The sequence below is a fragment of the Meriones unguiculatus genome, chromosome 15 (genome assembly GCF_030254825.1).
Source record: "Meriones unguiculatus strain TT.TT164.6M chromosome 15, Bangor_MerUng_6.1, whole genome shotgun sequence".
Lineage (NCBI taxonomy): Eukaryota > Metazoa > Chordata > Mammalia > Rodentia > Muridae > Meriones > Meriones unguiculatus.
The window spans coordinates 61,424,633-61,444,950 of NC_083362.1; the positions used below are offsets into that span (position 1 = coordinate 61,424,633).

The 20,318-nt window shown below is 46.5% G+C and overlaps 1 protein-coding gene across 2 annotated transcripts in view; it reads left to right on the plus strand.

Moving 5' to 3' along the window:
• Stk36 (serine/threonine kinase 36) overlaps positions 1 to 20,318 on the plus strand; it is a 28,023-nt gene extending 7,705 nt beyond the window's left edge. The window contains exons 9-27 of one of the 2 annotated variants that reach the window (XM_021626406.2): positions 10 to 197; positions 935 to 1,034; positions 3,024 to 3,167; positions 5,498 to 5,677; positions 7,366 to 7,463; positions 7,966 to 8,071; positions 9,868 to 10,018; positions 10,367 to 10,494; positions 11,037 to 11,141; positions 11,755 to 11,853; positions 11,942 to 12,030; positions 12,290 to 12,353; positions 12,791 to 12,901; positions 14,760 to 14,834; positions 15,926 to 16,097; positions 16,340 to 16,487; positions 16,705 to 16,852; positions 17,394 to 18,140; positions 18,807 to 20,318. In XM_021626406.2, coding sequence (XP_021482081.1) covers positions 10 to 197; positions 935 to 1,034; positions 3,024 to 3,167; positions 5,498 to 5,677; positions 7,366 to 7,463; positions 7,966 to 8,071; positions 9,868 to 10,018; positions 10,367 to 10,494; positions 11,037 to 11,141; positions 11,755 to 11,853; positions 11,942 to 12,030; positions 12,290 to 12,353; positions 12,791 to 12,901; positions 14,760 to 14,834; positions 15,926 to 16,097; positions 16,340 to 16,487; positions 16,705 to 16,852; positions 17,394 to 18,140; positions 18,807 to 18,947 — 2,994 coding nt within the window. In that variant the 3' untranslated portion in view covers positions 18,948 to 20,318. The remainder of the gene's footprint in view (positions 1 to 9; positions 198 to 934; positions 1,035 to 3,023; positions 3,168 to 5,497; positions 5,678 to 7,365; positions 7,464 to 7,965; positions 8,072 to 9,867; positions 10,019 to 10,366; positions 10,495 to 11,036; positions 11,142 to 11,754; positions 11,854 to 11,941; positions 12,031 to 12,289; positions 12,354 to 12,790; positions 12,902 to 14,759; positions 14,835 to 15,925; positions 16,098 to 16,339; positions 16,488 to 16,704; positions 16,853 to 17,393; positions 18,141 to 18,806) is intronic. The other variant, XM_060368638.1, reaches the window with a different exon arrangement.

The following is a 20,318-nucleotide window of genomic DNA, read 5'->3' on the forward strand; positions in this document are numbered from 1 at the left end:
CTCTCATAGAAAGACCAGAATGCAGGATCCGCTCTTGAACAAGAAGATAGATCCAGCAAGGTGACACCTAGCACAGCCCCTGTGCCTGGACTAAAGGTCCATCCTCAGAAATCAAGCCTCTTGGCTGGTATATTGGCCTCAGAAATGAAGAACAACTGGGAAGACTGGGGGGCTGGAGAAGCACCCCCTGCACCTTGGTGAGAAGGGTAAAGTGGTGGTGGGGGGCGATATTTAGCAGAACTCTGGCTATAACCAAAACAAACATGAAATGGCTCTGTCACTAGCCATGGCCTAAATATAGCTAACTATAAATATGTGGCTTTAAAAGCTTGAGTCCTAGGCCCTTACGTTCTAATTCTTTCTACTTTAGTTTTTTCTTTTATTTTTTCTTTTATATGCATAGGTGTTTTGCCTGCATGTATGTCTGTATATCACCTGTGTACAGTGCTTTCAGAGGCCAAAAGAGGGCATTGGATCCCCTGGGATGGAGTTCTAGACAGTTGTGGGCTACTGTGTGGGTACTGAGAATCAAACTGGACCATTGTAAGAGTAGCCAGTGCTCTTAACCCACTGAGCATCTCTCCAGCTCCTCTAATTATTTCTTGATTCAGGATTTTGTCCCTGTGTCCTAATTGTACTTTGAAAGGACAAGGATTTTTTTTCTATCCAAAAGGGAAGATTATTTGAATGGAAAGTCATAGATGAAAAAACCAACCAACCGACAAATCTATTTGAGAGGAAGGGCAGTCAAGAATCTGTGTATGGATGTTAACGAATACTGCACTGGCCACATCCCACAACCCCTGGACACACTCTCTGTCTTCATTATGACTGGTTCTTCCAGGCCCTCTCCTGAGTCTGGAGGGAAGTTCAAGGCAGTGAACATCCAGCCTCAGGTCTGGAAGTCATCTTATTCCCAGGCTTTCTTTGGCAGGGAAAACCACATGACCTTGGAGTGTGAACAAGAGTTCCCAGAGCTGAGGCCAGAGGCAAGGGGCCAGCGGAGCACTGAAGCAATGGATCTGGAAAATGAGGTGGGACATAAGGCCTAGATGAGTGCTTTTCTAGAGCAGTGTGAACTGTTAATACAAGCTCCCATAGTGTTAAAAATGGCTTTGTTGGGTTTGGGGATCTAGCTCGGTGGTAGAGTGCTTGCCTAGCAAGCACAAGGCCCTAGGTTTGGTCCTCAGCTCTGGAAAAAAAATGGCTTTGCTGTAAGTCTATAGGTGTTAAGTACACATTATGTGAACATGTAATTCTCAAAAATCAGAATGCACAGATAAAATGGGAGGTTCTAAAGTGGATGTTAGAACATTCCCTCTTTCCAGTTTTTTTGGGAGATTGAAGAGAGAAAATCTTCTGAGCTTAGGAATATCCATCTAGCTTGGGCTACATAATAAAACCTTACCAAATAAATAAATAAGAATGAAGGTCTCTGTTGAACCTTACCTCACTTCTAAAGATGGCTTCTTTCAAGCTTTCTGACTGTCACATATATGTATATGTATAGTTTGGCTGTTTCTACATTATTGGATTTATCCTATGTTTATTTCCTTGCATCCTGCCTTTTTTTCTTAATCACATGATCTGTTTTCTACATCAGAGCGCATACTTCTTCCTCAACCTTTTCTGTCAGTTTTGGAATTCTAATTTTTATATCTTGAAGTAATTTCAACTTGAAGAATCATGGGGCTGGAGAAGCGACTCAGCAGTTAAGAGCACCTGTTCTTGCAGAAGCCCCTGGTTTGCTTCCTACCACCCATGTGGTGGCTTACAACCATCCACAATTCCAGTTCCGAGAGATCCACTACCACCTTCCGACCTCCTCAGGTATCAGGAATGCACATGGTGCCTAGACATACATACAAGCAAACACATTAAAAATAATAATAATTGTGAGAATACATAGAATTCCTTTATATCCTTACCTTTATCTCTGTCTATTTTGTGCTGCCAAAACAGAATACCAGAGACCGGGTAATTTGTGATGAACAGAAATGTCTATCTCAAACCTCTGAGGCTAGGAGGTCTGAAATTAACATGTTGGCAAGCTCATTCTCTGTGCTTCTAAGACGGTCCCTTGAGCACCACATCCTTTGTAGGGAAAATCAGAATAGACAAGTTCTCGCTATATCGTCCAGGCGGGCCTTGAACTCATAGTCCTATTACTTCAGCCTCCAGAACGCTGGGTTTATATGTGTAAGCCTCAAGAAACCATTTTAAAAATTATGGTTATTATATGTCCATGTTTGCCTGCATGTATGTCTGTGCACCATGTATGTGTGGTGCCCAGGGAGGGTATAAGGGGGCATTGGATGCCCTGGAACTGGAGTTGGAGATAGTTCTGAAGCACCGTGCTGTAAATCGAACCCAGGTCCTCTGGAAGCGTCTGGTGCTCTTAACCACGGAGTCATCAATCCAGCCCCTGGAAATCATTTTTATAGCAGAATTAATCAGTTTATGGTATTGGATTTGTGACCAAAAAAAAAAAAAAATTCCCATTAGGAGTTTTGAAAAATAAGTTACCAGCACATAATCGTTTAGAGAAGACAAAAACATTCAAACTATAGTCATTGTATAGGATTTTTGCATAGGCTGAACATAACCATGAAAAAAACAATTAGCGGAACACTGCAAAATAACTTGCTTGTTCAGCCTATGCAAAAATCCTATATAAGGGACATCCTCAGTGCTGAGATCGACTTAATGACTTCCTAGTAGTTCCTAATAGAGACAGACATGATTTATCATTCCCTTCCCAACATTTCTGTGTTTTATCAGCCGTGCTGCACTGGACATCTTTCTGAGTACCTCTTTATGTGCATACCCCAGTGTTCCACAACTGACTTTTCAAGACCCCTTACATGATGCCCATCGTGTCTTTTTTGACAGCATCTGAAGATGCCTATGTTAAAGGAGCCACTGGCTACTATTGTTCCCCATAAGCCTCTCAGTTCCTAACCTGGGATTGAAAGCAATGACCCCACTCACTCCCCCTGACCTCTTTCACTCCAAATGCCCAGGAGCCAGACAGCGATGACGAGTGGCAACGCTTACTAGAGACCACCGAGCCTGTGCCTGTGCAGCTGAAGGCCCCCCTCACTCTGCTGTGTAACCCTGACTTCTGCCAGTGCATCCAGAGTCAGCTGCGTGGGACTGGCGAGCAGGTAACAGGAAGAGGAAGAGGTTGGCCCAGTCAGATGTCAGGGATGATAGACATCACTGCTGTAAGGAATAGGAAAGGCTGTCCTCTTCCAGTTATTTCAAGGAGGAGGTTAGAAGAACAGAGAGAAGGCCTCAGATTTCTTTTTCTGAAGAGGAAAATATCTATCTAGGAGAGAGATCAGTGAACTAGCAAATACTGAAGGCATCAAGGGCCAAGCAGCAAAAACGGAGGTTCTTTTGTGCTCAAAAACTGAAAGCAAGCATAGTTCTGCAAAATTATTATTGATAAAATTAAAACATGATCACATCAGGATACAGTATTTTATACTGAAGATATCTACTGAGACAGTTGAATTTTGGGGTTTTGTTTGTTTGTTTCAGGGGCAACATTTTAATCAGCATTAAAAGTTAGGCTCCTTCTTCCAAAGCCTTTCTTTGCATCTCCAAAACAGTGCTTCCCCCAACCTCAGGAACTTAGAAAAACATGTTTTATATTTATTTCCCCCCTTTTCACTACATGTTTTATGTATCAGTGCATATGCTTACATGTACATATGTGTGAAGGTCAGAGGTCAGTGTTTGGTGTTGTCTTCCATCACTCTTCCCTGATATTTGTTTTGAGACAGGATCTCTCACTGAAGCTGGGGCTTACTAATTCCAGTAGACTAGCTGGTTCAAAAAGCCCTGATAATCCTCATGACTAATTCTCCAGCTCTGATTTGATTGGCATGCTGCTGTACCCAGCTTTTGAGATGGATGCTAGGGATAAGAGTACGGGGCCTCACGTTTGTACAATAAGCACTTTCCCACCTGGGCCACATCTCTCCAGTCTCTTCCTCTCTTTTTTTTAAAAATTATTTTTCTTTTTATTAATTACAGTTTATTTACTTTGTGCCCCCCTGTACCTCCCTCCTCCCCTCCCAATCCCATCCTCCCTCCTTCTTCCCTACCTGTGCCCCTCCCCCAGTCCACTGATAAGGGAGGTCCCCCTCCCCTTCCCTCTGATCCTAGTCTATCAGGAGTAGCTGCATTGTCTTCCTCTGTGGCCTGGTAAGGCTGCTTCCCCGTCAGGGAGAGGTGATCAAAGAGCAGGCCAATCAGTTCCTGTCAGAGACAGTCCCTGTCCCCATTACTGTGGAACCCACTTGGACACTGAACTGCCATGGGTACTTCTGTGCAGGGGTTCCAGGCCATCTCCATGAGTGGTCCTTGGCTGGAGTATCAGTCTCAGAAAAGACCCCTGTGCCCAGATTTTTTGGTTCTGTTGCTCTCCTTGTGGAGCTCCTGTCCTCTCCAGGTCTTACTATCTCCCACTTCTTTCATAAGATTCCCTGCACTCTGCCCAAAGTTTGGCTATGAGTCTCAGCATCTGCCTTGATAACCTGCAGGGTAGAGCCTTTCAGAGGCCCTCTGTGGTAGGCTACTGTCCTGTTCCCTGTTTTCTCCCTCCTCCGATGTCCTTCCTCTTTGCTTTTCTGAATGGGAGCACCTGCTATGGTGCATGAGTAGAGGTCAGAGGGCAGCTTTGTGGGGTTGGTTCTTTAGTTTATCTTTATGTGGGTTCTGAAGATCAAAGTCATCTCATTGGGCTTGTGCTGCAAGCACTTTACCTGCTGAGCCGTCTGACCAGCTCAGCCTGTCTCTCAGATGGCTCCTGATTTATACAAATGCAGTTCCCTGCCTTTAAAATGAGTAATTCTCTTTTCTACACACTGTAAAACGGGGGAATAAATTCCAAAATTGAGGACAGTAAACAACAAACAAACAAACAAACAAAATAATGCCAGAGTTATTCTTTTTGAAGAATAAGCATTTAGAAGTATGACACTATCCTTAGGGTATGGGCTGCACTCAGACAGGTGTTGGGCTAAATTTGGCATGTGGATTGTTGGCAGTCTTTGATCTAGAGATCAATGATGTCTTGTTTCTCTGGAGCTAAATAACACTGTTTCATATCTGTTTTTATTTTGTAGAAAACTGTGTGTGTGTGTGTGTGTGTGTGTGTGTGTGTGTGATGTTGTTGTTGTCTTTAAGGTAAAGGGCTGGAGAAGGCAGGAACAGACAACAACAGTTCTAGTCTTGGTGGAGAGACCTTGAATTCCCTGCCCCTTTGTCACTGGTATTCCATGTCAGGCAACCTTCCATAGTCATCTTCTCTGGTGCAGTTTCCCTGTGCCTGTGTTCTTCCGCCCTGGCTTTTTGCCCCTCCAATTTGGGAATGCAGACATTTGGTCTGCTCTGCTAACACCTTGGAGATATCCAGTATTTGCAACCCTTTTTCCTTTACCTATAATTATACCAATCACCGTCTCTTTCTCTCGTGTCCCCCCAGATTCTGAAAGGCGTCCTAGAGGGTGCGTCCCACCTCCTCCCTGCACTTCGTGTTGTAAGCAGTCTCCTGACCAGCTGCAGTGACTCTGTGCTCTTGTATACCTTCTGCCAGGAGGCAGGGCTGCCTGAGCTGCCTCTCAGGCTCCTTAGATACAGCCAAGAGAACAGCAGTATCCAGCAGGTACACAGCAGGCCAGCAGCCTCTGAAGACCTGGGCCTCTCTTCTTGGAATGGCCATCTGTTTGGCCTGACTGCCTCTTATTTTCTATCTTCCTTTTTCTAATTACCAGACCATCACTTAAAAACTTTGATGCCTTCCAGGCTAAACAAGTAGTGTCAGTGAGTGAAGAGGCCAAGGTAGGTAGACAGCTGTCTAAAAGAGTTTGATAGACATTCCTCACCCCAACTGGGGCCGTTCCTCAACTCCAGCCCATTGTGGACATGTGGAAGTTTGAGCCCATATACCCAGCCTGGTTTTCTTTCTTTTCATATATATATATATTTTAGATTTATCTATTCATTGTATGTATATGAGTGCTCTATCTGCATACATACCTGCATGCCAGAAGAAGGAGTCAGATTACATTACACATGGTCATGAGCCACCATGTGGTTGCTGGGAATTGAACTCGGGACCTCTAGAAGAGCAGTTAGTGCTCTTAACCGCTGAGCTATCTCTCTAGCTCCCCTAGTCTGGCTTTTTCTTTCTTTCTTTTCTTTTTTTAAAGATTTATTTATTTATTATGTATACAATTCTATCTGCATGTACACCTGCATACCAGAAGAACACACCAGATCATTATAGGTGGTTGTGAGCCGCCATGTGGTTGCTGGGAACTGAACTCAGGACCTCTGGAAGAACAGACAGTGCTCTTAACCTCTGAGCCATCTCTCCGGCCCCCTCCCACACTTTTTTTAAAAAAGATTTATTTATTTATACAATATTCTGTCTGTATGTGTGCCTTCATATCAGAAGAGGGCACCAGATCTCATTATAGATGGTTGTGAGCTACCATGTGGCTGCTGGAAATTGAACTCACGACCTCTGGAAGAGCAGACAGTGTTCTTAACCTCTGAGCCATCCTTCCAACTCTCCCCATTCTGGTGTTCTAAGAGAAGAGAAAAGTCAGTGTTTTAGAAAATGGATAATTTCCCAATATTTATAATAGTTGCCTTGAGTGGGTCCCTAGAATGGGTCTTGAGCTTTATTACCTGATTGAAGTTCAAAGATTGGCTCCTGCAGTCACTGTGTGTGGCCACAGGATAGGTGGGAGAGCTAGGATCAGGGCATAGGTTTGGGAGCTGGAAAGATGGCTCAGAGGTTAAGAGCACTGGCAGTTCTTCCTAAAGGTCCTGAGTTTAATTCCCAGCAACCATGGTGGCTCACAACCATATATAATGAGGTCTTCTGCTCTGCAGGGACACATGCAGGCAGAATGCTGTATAAATAATAAATAAATAAAATTATATATAAAAAAAGACTCTATGTTTGGGGTCAAACCTCTACTTCCTTGTATTGGGTCCTAACATGGGTGAACTCAGAAAACAACCCCCTCCCGCACTCTCCCCCTAATTGGTGAGGGGTCAGTAAGGCAGGCTGTGGGAGCCAAGATGTTGGTCTCTACTGCTGAGTATCCAACTCAGGTAAATGCGAGAAACTGAAGAGCATAGTTTAATGCTGCTCTAACACGCTGCTCTAACATGCTGCTCAAGTCAAGTGACATCTCCAGATTGTCTGCAGCCCTTTGACTGGCATGCTTGACTCTCTCCTTCTCTGTCTCTTTCCACCTTGACTGGCACTCTTCATGTCTTTGTTGCTGCTTTTTCTGCTTCTTTCCTCATGCTTTCCTTTCTCTCCTTTCTTCACAGCAACCTTGGTATGGGGCCTTCTTACGGGACCTGGTGGCTGTGGTTCAGGCCTACTTTTCTTGCGCCTTCAATCTGGAGAGGAGCCAGACAGGTGACAGGTGGGGGAAGAGAAGATTTTGCTCTGTATGGCTTCACTTTCTACTCCATTCCCTCCTCTTCCTCATTAGGAGACCAAGTGAGGGGTGATGTTGTGTGACAGGGTTGGAGATGAGCTGAGTAGCCTTCAGAATCTAGTTGATCCTCATGAGGACCATGAGACACTTACAGCTTTGCCCCAAGATATCAGCAATATAAGACTCAGCACAGTACAGATGAGCCTTAGCGGAAGGATCGAGGATGTGAACACGACTGAGAGGGGCTTGAATGGTGTATTTTAGGGGTGTGTGTGTGTGTGTGTCTGTCTGTGTGTGTGTGTGTTTCCGTGTGTCTGTGTGCATGTGCGCATGCACGTGTGCCTGTTAGCAGAGTTGAAGGGAGGAACATTCTGATGTGTTCCTTGGCAGAGCTCTCTCATCTTTCCAGAACTGACCAATTTGCTATAGCTGTATCCAGGCTTTTAGTGGAAGGATGCGAAGATGCCATGGGTTCATTCTTCCCCAGCCTACAGGTGTTTCAAGAGGCTGCCAACCTCTTTTTGGACCTGTTAGGGAAGCTGTTGGCCCAACCAGATGACTCCGAACAGACATTTCGAAGGGACAGCCTTACGGTAATCTCCTACCTCCAGATTTCTGTCTTTCCTATCTTTTTCTGTTTCTCCCAGCCCCTTCTTATGCTTACATTCATAGCACAAACATTGAATTCTCACCATGTGCAATATGCCACATGAGTAAGAGAGAGTCTCCACTTTGAAGAGACTTCACGAAAGATAGTCAAGAAAAACTGGGCATGGTGGTGCATGTCTTTAGTCCCAGAACTTTGGAGGCAGAGGCAGGCAGATCTCTGAGTTCGAGGTCAGCCTGGTTTACATAGTGAGTTGCAGGACAGCCAGGGCTACACAGAGAAACCAGGTCTTGAAAAACCAAAACAGAAGGAAAAAGTCAAGTAGGGACAGTGAGAAGCCCATTAGAACTTTGTATATAGCACAGAAGCACCGTGGGATGCCATTAGCACTGCGTGGAGAGTCCACAAAAACAAAGGAAGTCATTTATGCTAACACTTCGAGAGTGTGCAGCAGTTTGGCAGTTGGGCAGGACAGGGAAGGAGACGGGCCACTCTAGACAGAAAGAGCAAGCTAACTAAACTGCAGCGGCAAGCTAACTAAACTGCAGCGGCAAGCTAACTAAACTGCAGCGGCAAGCTAACTAAACTGCAGCGGCAAGCTAACTAAACTGCAGCGGCAAGCTAACTAAACTGCAGCGGCAAGCTAACTAAACTGCAGCGGCAAGCTAACTAAACTGCAGCGGCAAGCTAACTAAACTGCAGCGGCAAGCTAACTAAACTGCAGCGGCAAGCTAACTAAACTGCAGCGGCAAGCTAACTAAACTGCAGCGGCAAGCTAACTAAACTGCAGCGGCATTGAGCAGTTTGGTTTTCATCGGGGCCACAAATGTAAGTGTCTCAAAAATTAATAATTAACTTTTAAAAAGCCAGGCATGGCGGTGCATGCCTTTAATCCCAGTACCTGTGAGACAGACAGATCTCTGTGAGCTCAAGGTCAGCCTGGTCTACATATAGTTGAGACAGCTATACATAGTGAGACCTTGTCTCAAAAGCAAAACAAAACAACAGCAACATAAAAGCATGTTGCAGATCACCCAGCATTCTCCAGCCTCGTTTGTGCTAAAAACTCATGAACTACTCAGATTCTTGTTCTCAGACTCTGTGTTAAGGACAGGAGAATGAGAAAACAGCTGAGTTGTCACTGGTCTGAGAGGTTACAAACACTGTGTCCAAGGAAAACAGGCACTTGGAAACATAGCTATGGTCCAATTTCCTCCCTCCAGTTAGCAGTCCATTCTCACGTTTCTAGTCTTGAGATTCTAGTTTCATAGTCCTCATCTTTTTGAGTCAGAAAGCTTTGACTATCTAGACTAAATTTTGGCCAGTAAGTCACCGGTGTTATTGGCCGGCATTTGTCATGTCACTGAGTACAAAGTGCTATGAGGAGTTTGGAATAACTGTCCCTCTTCCTGAATTTCTGAATTGTTATACCCATGTTTCACAGTTCTAGAATTGTCATTTAAGGAGCTGCTGACGAGAAGATAGGGTTAGTTGGACAGATGTAAGAGTACATGCAAGGGCTCGAATCCCAGTACACAGAAAAAGAAAGGGTATGTGTGGAGGTGGGAGGGAAAAGAAGAAAGGGGAGGACTGACATCAGAATCCTCATCTGTCAAACAGGAAGGCGGTTGATGCATTTTCCCTGGGAGGAATTCTTAGGTCAGACTACTATCTCCAGAGCTCTTGACCCCTTTCCTGGGTTCCTGGGGTATTCACAGGTCTTTTAAAAGCCCAGTCAGTTTTCTGATGCTCCTTTGCTGACTCTGTTCTTTTCTTCCTCAGTGCTTTGCTGTCTTGTGTGAAACTGTGGACGGGAACAGCCGGGCCATCTCCAAAGCATTTTACTCTAGCCTGTTGACCACACAGCGTGCTGTGTTGGATGGACTCCTTCACGGCCTAACAGTTCCACAGCTTCCTTTCCACACACCTCCAGGTGATCAGACTTTCTTGTTCTGTAGGTCTGGCTATAGCCTTCCTACTTCCATCATCTGGAGTGATGCCTGGTACTTAGCAGGCACTCAAAAATTGTAAATTAAGGCTAAGGATATAGCTCATTGGGTAGAGCACTTACCTAGCATGCATGAAGCCCTGGTATTGAAGGCACAGGAGGATCAAGTTCAAAGTTACCTTCAGCTTCATAGTGTAAGGCTTGCCTGGGATATAATGAGACCCTGTCTCAAAAAGCCAAAAAGCAAAGCAAGACAAAAGTATCCCAAAAGATTGAATGGGATAATCTATGGGAAGCAACCAGGCCTTACTTTTTTTTTTCCTTTCTCCACAGGAGCCCCACAAATGAGCCAGGCACTTAGGGAGCAAAGTGAAGATTTACCTGGAGCCATTTCTTCTGCCCTAGCAGCCATCTGTACTGCTCCTGTGGGGCTGCCCAGCTGTTGGGATGCCAAGGAGCAGGTCTGAGCTACAAATTCTTGGTCCTTTCTTACTGCAACATGGGAACCGGGGAAGCTGGCCACAGTTTCTTCTGTGAGACAGAAATAAGCTTTGGCCAGGCATGTTGGTGTATGCCTTTGATCTCAGCACTCAGATCACCATGAGTTTGAGGCCAGCCTGGTCTATAAAGCAAGTACAGGACACAGAGAAACCCTGTGTTGGAGGGGAGGGGGAATGCTTTGGGCTTCTCTTTGCTCAGGATTTCTAGAAACAGACATTCCCATGCTGGTCTGCGCCACTTGTTCAACACAGAATGGCTAGAATTCCAGAGCGTTGGCCACATGGCTCAGCAGTAACTGCCTAAGTGATAGGGCCATTAAAAACCAAACTAGGGCAGGATTCAGTTTTCCACTGGCCATGGAGACTGGTAAGGAATGGGGACTGAGATTCCTAGTGAACCCAAAAGGGAGCAGTAAGAGTCTGAGACTCCTGGCCAAGTGAAGGCATGTGAGGAATGGAAGTGGAAGAAGAGAGATGGGATAGAGACAAGTATGTCTCCATAGGTCTCTTGGCATTTGGCCAATCAGCTGACTGAGGACAGCAGCCAACTGAGGCCGTCCCTTGTCTCTGGTCTGCGGCACCATATTCTCTGCCTCCACCTTCTCAAGGTACTTCCTTCCCACAGCTCAGGGTCCCAAAACTTCAGATTTCTTTTAACTCTTGGAAGGGAGGAGAGGGAGGAGAGAGGAAGGAAAGAAGGGAGGAGAAAAATACTATAGGTGGGCATGGTTATGCTTGCCTTTAGTTCTAGCACTCAGGAGGCTTATCTCTGTAGACCAGCCTGCCATCCTGGTCTACATACTGAGTTCTTGGTCAGCCAGAACTCATTGGAAGAGAAAGGTTTCATGGGGAGGAATGCTGAGAAGAGAGTGCACTAGTTCACATCATGGCCTCCAGGAAGCAGAGAGAGAATCCCTGTGGTGCTGTGGTGTTTGGTTTTCTCTTCTCTCCTTTCATTCCATGCAGGCCCCAGCCTGTGGGATGGTGCCATGCACATTCAGGACGGGGTTTCCCTGCTTTGGAAAGGCCCTCACAGAAACGCTCAGAGGTGTGCTTTACTTAGGCTCTTCCTACTCCAGTCATATTAACAGTCGAAATTGTCACAACCCCCACGCATGGACAGCAGCTCTACTGAGAGGCTTGCCAGCTTTTCAACTGAGCCCTCCACTGCAGGACCCCAGGACCGTCCTGCCCACTGATAGGCTCCTTCCTACTTCCCAGGTTCTCTATTCCTGCTGCTATATAAGTGAGCGCCTGTGCCATATTCTGGGGCAGGAACCCCAGGCCCTGGAGTCACTGTTGATGTTGGTCCAGGGCAAGGTAAGCCAGTGATAACAACATGGTTGGCTGTCTCATGATGCTCCCCATCACCCAGAAGCTGCTCCAATAGCTCAGGTTTCTCTTGTAGGTAAAAGTAGCAGATTGGGAAGAGTCTACTGAGGTGGCACTCTACCTCCTGTCCCTTATTGTCTTTCGGCTACAAGATCTGCCTTCCGGGTGAGTCATCAAGTCAGTTCTCTCCACTGAAGTCGAAGTCTTCCCACAAAGCGAACCCTCACATATAGGGAATGACACCCCTGAGCTGCTTGGAAGGGATTAAGACAGAGTGGCATTTATCTACGAAGAGCAGGCCTGGCTTCTCATCCCCTCTCAGCCCTGGGGGTGGATATGCAATATAGGCAGAGGGTGCAGTAGAGTGAGCGGGAAGGAGCCTTACCAGCCCATCGTAACCCTCCATTGTACCCTTCTATTACAGAATGGAGAAGCTTGGCAGTGAAGTTGCTACTCTTTTTACCCACTCACATGTTGTCTCTCTTGTGGTAAGTTTTCAGCCTTCTCCCTTCTCCTTTCAGCTTCTTCATCTGACCCTCTTGGGAGCAGGCAGCCATTTTCCTATTCACGGCTGTCTCTGCAAGCGTCTTATGTCCTGAACACCACACCAGTTCAGATGTTCCTTTCTTTTCTTTATTTCTTTTTTTTTTTTTTTTTAGGTGTGCACCACTATAAAGTAATGCTTTTCTTAATAATTTTCTTTTGCTGGTGTCTTTTTCTTTTATTTTAAGATTTATTTATTATGTATACAGTGTTCTGCCCATGTGTAGTCCTGTATGCCAGAAGAGGGGACCAGATCTCCTTATAGATGGTTATGAGCCATTATGTGGTTGTAGGAATTGAACTCAGGACCTTTGGAAGAGCAGCCAGTGATCTTATCCCTCCAGCTCCAGACGTTCCTTCTTTTCCTTTACCTTTCTCACAGAATGCAGCAGCCTGTCTCTTGGGACAGCTTGGTCAGCAAGGGGTGACCTTTGACCTCCAGCCCCGGGAATGGATCGCTGCAGCTGCACACGCCCTGTCTGCCCCTGCAGAGGTGAGGTACTTGGGAAGGTCCAGACATGTTTCCTATGTCCAACACCAAAGCAGCCCTCCTGAGAAAGGACCAAATCCAGTAATCCTGAAGGAAACTAGCAAATGGAAAAGGAGTCAAGAAGCCGCTCTTCTTGCCTTTGCCACCAGACAGTGGACTGCTGTAGGTCTTAGCTCGTCAGGGCCTCTTTTCTGATACAGAACTTCCAAAGATGGGGGCAGGGAGAAGAAAAGAAGCTGCCCAGTTATCTGAGGTGAGAGGTGTGGCGCCTACTTTGATCCCCTCCAGGAGCTCGTGTTCTTGTGGCTGAAGTCCTTTTTGATGCTCTGATCTCATTCCTCCTACTACAATAGTCACTCAACCTTTCCTGCTTTGTCTCCTTAACTAACGTGGAGAAGTGGCGGATACCTTGTGTGTTCATCAGAAACCCAGGCCATTTTGCGGACTCCTGTTTTGCTTTCTTCTTTTCCTTTTCAGGCTCTTTGGAACTCTTTTGTTGTTGGTGTGTTATGTTTTTGTTTTTTGAGACAGGATTTTTCTGTGTACCCCTGGCTGTCCTGGAACTCCATCTGTAGACCAGGATGGCCCTGAACGTAGAGATTCATCTGCCTCTGCCTCCCAAGTGCTGGGATTAAAGGTGTGCACACCACCAACTGACCCCTTTTGAACTCTTATTTTCCTCATTTGGGAAAAAGGATAGACTTCCTATTTATCTAATTATCATCCTATATAGAATTTGTTGTACTTCATAACTTATTTATCGCGTCTCCCACAACACACTTGGAATATTAGACACAGAAAATGTAGTAATTGTCACCTGGTTGTCTATGATGCAATTGGCCTTCATAGGGATTGTATCACTAGCTAGAGCACTAACTTCACCGAGAAACTTTTGCCCCATTACCCCACCCAGATAGTCCCCCATGCCCTGTATCCTACCTTAGAGTTCATGCTCAGCCTTGTCCCTCGGTGACAACATCACTGACCTACCTTGGTTTATTTGGTCCCTTGCCTAGTCAATGATTTTTCCTTTACTCTTCATTCTCTTCACTGCCACCAGAATAAGATTTTTAAAGGGAAAATATGATGATCCATACAACGTTTTTTTTGTTGTTGTTGTTGTTTTTGTTTTGTTTTGAACACAGGACTGTATGTTGAGTGCTTTGCACTATTCTAAATTCTGAGAATAAAACAATGGATATGAGATTTTACAAATTATTGTCCTTACAGAGCAAAAGTCATACTGTGCAAGTCTTTATTGGCTTCCCACTGCTTATATGAAACTGTTCAGATTCCGTAGGCCACTACATGTAGAGTGTCACAGTCTAACCAATGCTGGGGCCCTAAAGAGTTGTCATTCATTCTCAGAACTTCTATGCCTACCTGCTTTTCTGTGTGTTGTGTCTTAGGGTTCCTGCCTTTCTACTGAAGCCTTCCCTTGTCTGACCTTAAATCTTTATCTACATACTTTGGAGAGCTAGAGATTGAATCCAGGGCATGTCACAACCTTGGCAAATGTTCTGCCATTGAGCTGCATTCCAGCCCTGCCTTTAAAATGTTGAATGCCTACTGCCTCTAGGAGGTGCTGTTAGGCACATAGAACTTTGTAACCAACTTCTTGCTTTGAAACATCTTCCTAAACCAGAATTGTTTGAGGACCCAAAAGCTTATCCTACTAGACTGTGTCCCTAGGAACATGATGAAGGAATAGGCAAGAGCCAAGACTCCTAAATCCAAAACGTGTCCCACTTTGCCAGGCCAAGGAAAAGAGTTTTCTCCATACCTAGGTGCCGGTAGCCTGGTCTGGCCACCTACCTCATCCCTCTTGATTGTCTGTATTCCTCTTGCCTTTCTCCAATAGGTCCGGCTGACTCCACCGTGCAGCTGTGGCTTCTACGATGGTCTACTCATTCTTCTGCTTCAGCTCCTTACTCAGGTACAAGTGTGCTCTGAGACTGGGGAGAGGCAGAGAGGGGAACTGGGCAGATTTTGGAGCCACTAGAATATAGAAATGCAGAAGCAGCCCAGGTTTGCCCATCCTCTGACACACTGCTGTCAACTGTACTAACCTGAAATCCCTCCTGTTCTCAAGAAGACTCCTGAGGGGGGGCTGCTCAACCACATCTCCATTGATCCAGTGGGGGGAAAGCAGCTTCTCTGGGGTTTGGAGCTTGTGGGTTTTTATTATTATTATTGTTTAGATGAAAAGTTTTCACAGGTGGGCATGGTGGCACACATCTTTAATCCCAGCACTCAGGGAGGCAGAGGCAGGTGGATCACTGTGAGTTCCAGGCCAACCTTGTTTACAGAGCAAGTCCAGGACAGCCAAGGCTACACAGAGAAACCCTGTCTCGAAAAACCAAAAAAAAAAAGAAAAAAAAAAAAAAAAGAAAATAGCATTTCATTATGTATTCAAGCTGTCCTTAAACTTTATGATCCTCCTGCCTTAGCCTCTCAAACCCTAGGACTATAAGTCTACCACTACACCCAGTTTATGTTCCTTTCCTATCATAATGTAACCCAATCTCTCAACTTATATATGTGACTATTGAAAACCAGAAAATTAGCCTGTTCAGATTAGCTCATGTCAAGGCCAAGTTGTACACAAGGCTTTTTTTCTGTTGAGACAGGATCTTTTGTACCTCAAGCTAGGCTCAAATTTACTATGTGGCCAAGGCTGGCCTGGAGCTTTTGAACCTCCTATCTTTTAACTTTGGCTGTCCTGGACTTGCTTTGTGAATTAGGTTGGCCTCAAACTCGCAATGATCCACTGGTCTTTGCCTCCCTGAGTGTTGGGATTAAAGGTATGTACCACCACTACCCGGCTGAGATGCTATTTTCTAAAAAGAAGTAAAGGAAGGAGGGAGGAACGAAAGGATGGAAGATAAAGGGGAAATGGAAAAGGAAAATACAGAAATATTAGATGGGAAGGCCAAAGGAATGATTTCTGTGACTCTTTGTCCCTGTAGGTTAGGGACAGAAATGACAAAATGACCTCTGACTTCTGCACATCCTCCTCTCTAACAGGGGAAGCCTGGCCTGATCAGGGATGTGGCTGGTTCAGAGGTGTGGACTGTTCTGTGGCACCGCTTTTCCATGGCCCTGAGGCTACCCGAGGAGGTGTCTATCCAGGAAGAGGACCTGTCACTATCAAGTCCATCCAGCCTAGAGCCAGACTGGACACTGATTTCACCCCAAGGTGTCTTTCTCTTAGCGTAGTTCTGTTTGCACAGGCCCCTTTTCAAAAGGAGACAGCTTACAACTGGGTTAGTCCACAGATGATTGCTTCTGCTGTGTGCAGAGAGGGTGTCAGAGACTATAACGGAGCTGCTCATCAATGGGGGACAGAGAAGACCAGACAGGTTGTGGGATCCTTTGGTGATCAGGGACATCTGGGTCTCTTGCTTGCTTTACTAGGTCTGCATTCTCTGTTGTTTTTAGGCACGGCAGCCTTGCTGAGTCTGGCCATGGCCATCTTCACCCAGGAGCCCCAGTTATGCCTGAGCCACCTGTCCCAGCATGGAAGTATCCTCATGCTGACCCTGAAGCACCTGCTTTCCCCCAGCTTCCTGCATCACCTGAGCCAGGCGTGAGTCCGAATTGGGAAAATAGCCAAGTCAGAGTAACAAGGAAAGGTGGAGGTCGGGGCAGGAGCGCAGTAGCTGACAGCTTGAGTCAAAAGCCTAGAGGTGGGGTAAGGAACAGGCTGGAAACCTAAGGAGTTGCTGAGATTGGGGAAGTGGAGCTGGGAGAGGAAATGGGAGGTGAGACTCAGAAGCATCAGGTATGTTTTGCTCCCTTCCTAGGCCTCAGGGGCCTGAATTTCTCCCTGTTGTGGTCCTGTCCGTGTGCCAGCTGCTCTGCTTCCCTTTCGCCCTGGATGTGGATGATGACCTCCTTGTAGGTATCTTGGCTGACCTCAGGGACTCAGAAGTTGCAGTCCACCTGCTGCAGGTACTTGGAGTTGCTATCCAGGCGTGAAGGTGGGAAAGGAAGATGGCTAATGTTGTATCCCCTGACTCACGTCCCAGTAGCTCTAGGCCCTCCTAGGCCCTCAGAGAGTAGGGAGTTTAGCTCGGCCAAAGTGTTAGAGTGGAGGTAGGCTCAGACCAAGACATGGGCGTGCAGCTGGAGCTGATGTCTCCTCCTGTCCACCGGTCTCTCCTCTGGTTCTTTTGTAACTCAGTAGGGAGGCCAGGCACTGTAGCTCAGCTCCTTGGTCAGGAATTACTGCCCTGGCACTCTTTGGTGTTATGCCTTGGATCTCTGGAGGCAGAAACTGTGGCCTTGCAGAACCAGGCGTAAGCGTAGAGCAGATGTGCTCTTGGGCTGCACGTGCCTTTCATGTGTTGTACTATGTGGCAAGGCCCTGCTTCCTTGGACATTTCTCTCCTTGGCTTGGTGTTTCTCTCTCCCAGCTTTTGGCTCTCCTTCCCCATTGCAGTAAACCTCTCCCTATCCTGAACTCCTTTGCCTGAGCTCTCATTTCTTCCAGGTCTGCTGCCACCACCTTCCACTGTTACAGGCAGAGCTGCCCATTGGCCTCCTCACACGCCTGGCCCTCATGGATCCCACCTCTCTCAAGCAGTTTGTGAACACAGTGGCTGCCTCTTCTAGAACCATCATCTCATTCCTCTCCGTTGTTCTACTGAGTGACCAGCCCCTCATGATCTCCGATATTCTGTCCCTGCTGACCCACACAGCCCGCATACTATCCCCCAGCCACCTGTCCTTTATCCAAGAGCTCCTGGCTGGCTCTGATGAATCCTACCGGCCACTGCGCAGCCTCCTGGGCCACTCAGAGAACACTGTGCGGGTCCGTACTTACGGTCTCCTGGGACACTTGTTACAACACAGCATGGCCCTCCGTGGGGCACTACAGAGCCAGGCTGGACTGCTCAACCTTCTGTTGCTAGGGCTTGGAGACAAGGACCCTGCCGTGCGACGCAGTGCCAGCTTTGCGGTGGGCAATGCAGCCTACCAGGCTGGTCCCCTGGGACCTGCCCTGGCAGCTGCAGTGCCCAGTATGACCCAGCTGCTTGGAGATCCTCAGGATGGTATCCGGCGCAATGCTGCATCAGCCCTGGGCAATCTGGGACCTGAAGGATTGGGCAAGGAGCTATTAAAGTGCCAAGTACCCCAGCGGCTCCTAGAAATGGCATGTGGAGACCCTCAGCCAACTGTCAAGGAGGCTGCCATCATTGCCCTCCGGAGCCTTCGACAGGAGCCCTGTATTCACCAGGTAAAGCTGGAGGACTTGTGAGCCATGATGATCAAAGGCTTGCCAGTCACAGAATTTCTCTAATGTAGTTTGTGAGGTCCTAGGACACTTAGAAATGGGTGTAAGAAACTCAAGGACAGTATGTTGCAGATGGGTTTCGCAATCCTACCCTAGAGAGGGGAAGGGGTCTGGAAGGCTCCAGTGGGTTAGTCTCTAAAGAATCCAATGGATTCACACCTCTGGGACATCACAAAGTAGAATATAGGTCAGTGTTGAGTCATTAGAACCATAGGCATTTGACAGGATGGTGCTGGCACTAAAAGACTTTCCAGCAGTCCATGTGGGGAAACAATGAAAGAGAGGCTTGGTCGGAGATGAGGGACCCAATGGGAAGCAGACATTCTGGCTTATTGTCAGTCACCACGGCTTTCCTTAACCTCTTACTGCAGACATGTGAATGGATCATCTGGTGCGTTGCTTTTATAGTCAGTACCTACGGAGAATGGAGGTGAATACCTCGTTGATTCGTAGCTCTTGAGACTTCTTGTCTTGATCAGTCTATTCCGAATCCATAAAAGGCCCACTTCCCTTTCCCTGGTTAGAGGGGAATCCCTGGCATGTGCCAGCCCCACCCTTTCTCCCTTTTAATTTACATCATATTGCTGTCATTTGCTTCCTGCCCCACAGGTGCTGGTGTCCCTGGGTGCCAGTGAGAAATTAGCCTTGCTCTCTTTGGGGAATCAGTTACTGCCGAACAGCACCAGGCCTGCCTCTGCCAGACACTGCAGGAAACTCATCCACCTCCTGAGGCCAACTCACCACACATGACCCCAGACTCCTGGGCTCCACCTCCAGCCTTCATGATCCACCGTTGCCAAGTCTTCCTTATTCTCCGACTCAACCTACTAAGTTAGCCTAGAACTGAAGAGACTGAAAAAGAGTGACAAGCTGCCAACTCCCCTACAAACAAGAAGCTAAAAGAGATTTTCATATTAAAGCTCCTTCCTTTCCCTAGATTCACAATTATTTGAATTAGTAAACTTATCACTGTTGGTGCCAAAGAAAATTCCTTCCATTCTACATGCAGAGGGGTCTTTCCTCCAGTAATATGCCTCTAACACCAGGACGGTGACCATAGGAAAACACCTCTGCCTTCCTTGTTGGATCTCTTCCTTTCTGGATCTCCTGTAATCTGCCTAGCTCTTTTTGCCTTAACTACTGTGATGTCTATCTCAGCTCTAGCCTGTGGGCATAATTGTCATCACCGTTATTGTTGAAGGGCTCCTCCGCCCTTAGCCTACTTTCTCTCCAGGGGTGTTGTGTGTGTGTGTGTGTGTGTGTGTATGTGTGTAGATAAATTCTACTTATAAATCCTATTTGTAAACAGTGAAAGACGTGCCTTACCCTACTTGAAGCTTCCAAGGTAAGGGGTTGGGTGGCTCCAACCCTCTTCTAGCTTTTCCGTGACACTGGAGGCCCTGTGACCCTGTCCACACAAAAATCTAGAGTGAATTGTTTATACCTTTCAAGGTAAGGCCAGTGGAGCTGAAACAGAAAAGAGTGGACCAGAGAAGTAAATCAGGGTGCTTTGAGATGATAATATAGTCATTTTGATATTTATTTCATCGTCAATGTATATGGAATCCTAGCTGCTTTGGAAGAGCCAATTTTTTTTTTTTTTTAAGATTTACTTAATTGTATATACAATGTTCTGTCTGCATGTACGCCTGAATGCCAGAAGAGGGCACCAAATTTCATTATAGATGGTTGTGAGCCACCATGTGGTTGCTGGGAATTGAACTCAGGACCTCTGGAAGAGCAAGCAGTGCTCTTAACCTCTGAGCCATCTCTCCAGCCCCTGGAAGAGCCTATTTATGGAGACTGGGATTCACCAGAAGAGTGTTTGACAGTCCCGTTAGTTAGAATCGAATGTAACTGGACATGCCAATTTACCTGAAAGGGTGTTTGGCAGACACGTTAATTAGAATCTAACCGCATATGTGTTAGGAAGCTTAACTAGGACAAGCTTCCAGGGACTTGATTTCTCCTTTCAGTAATAGGGGAGACTCCTCTTGGTGTGGCTCAGTGGTGAGTGCTTGCTGCCTTTGTAAGAGGTTCTGGGTTCCATCTCCAGCAGACAGGAGGTGGAAGAAAGGTGCCTTTCTGTCCTACCTTAATTAAAGTTTGTAAGAAATGAAA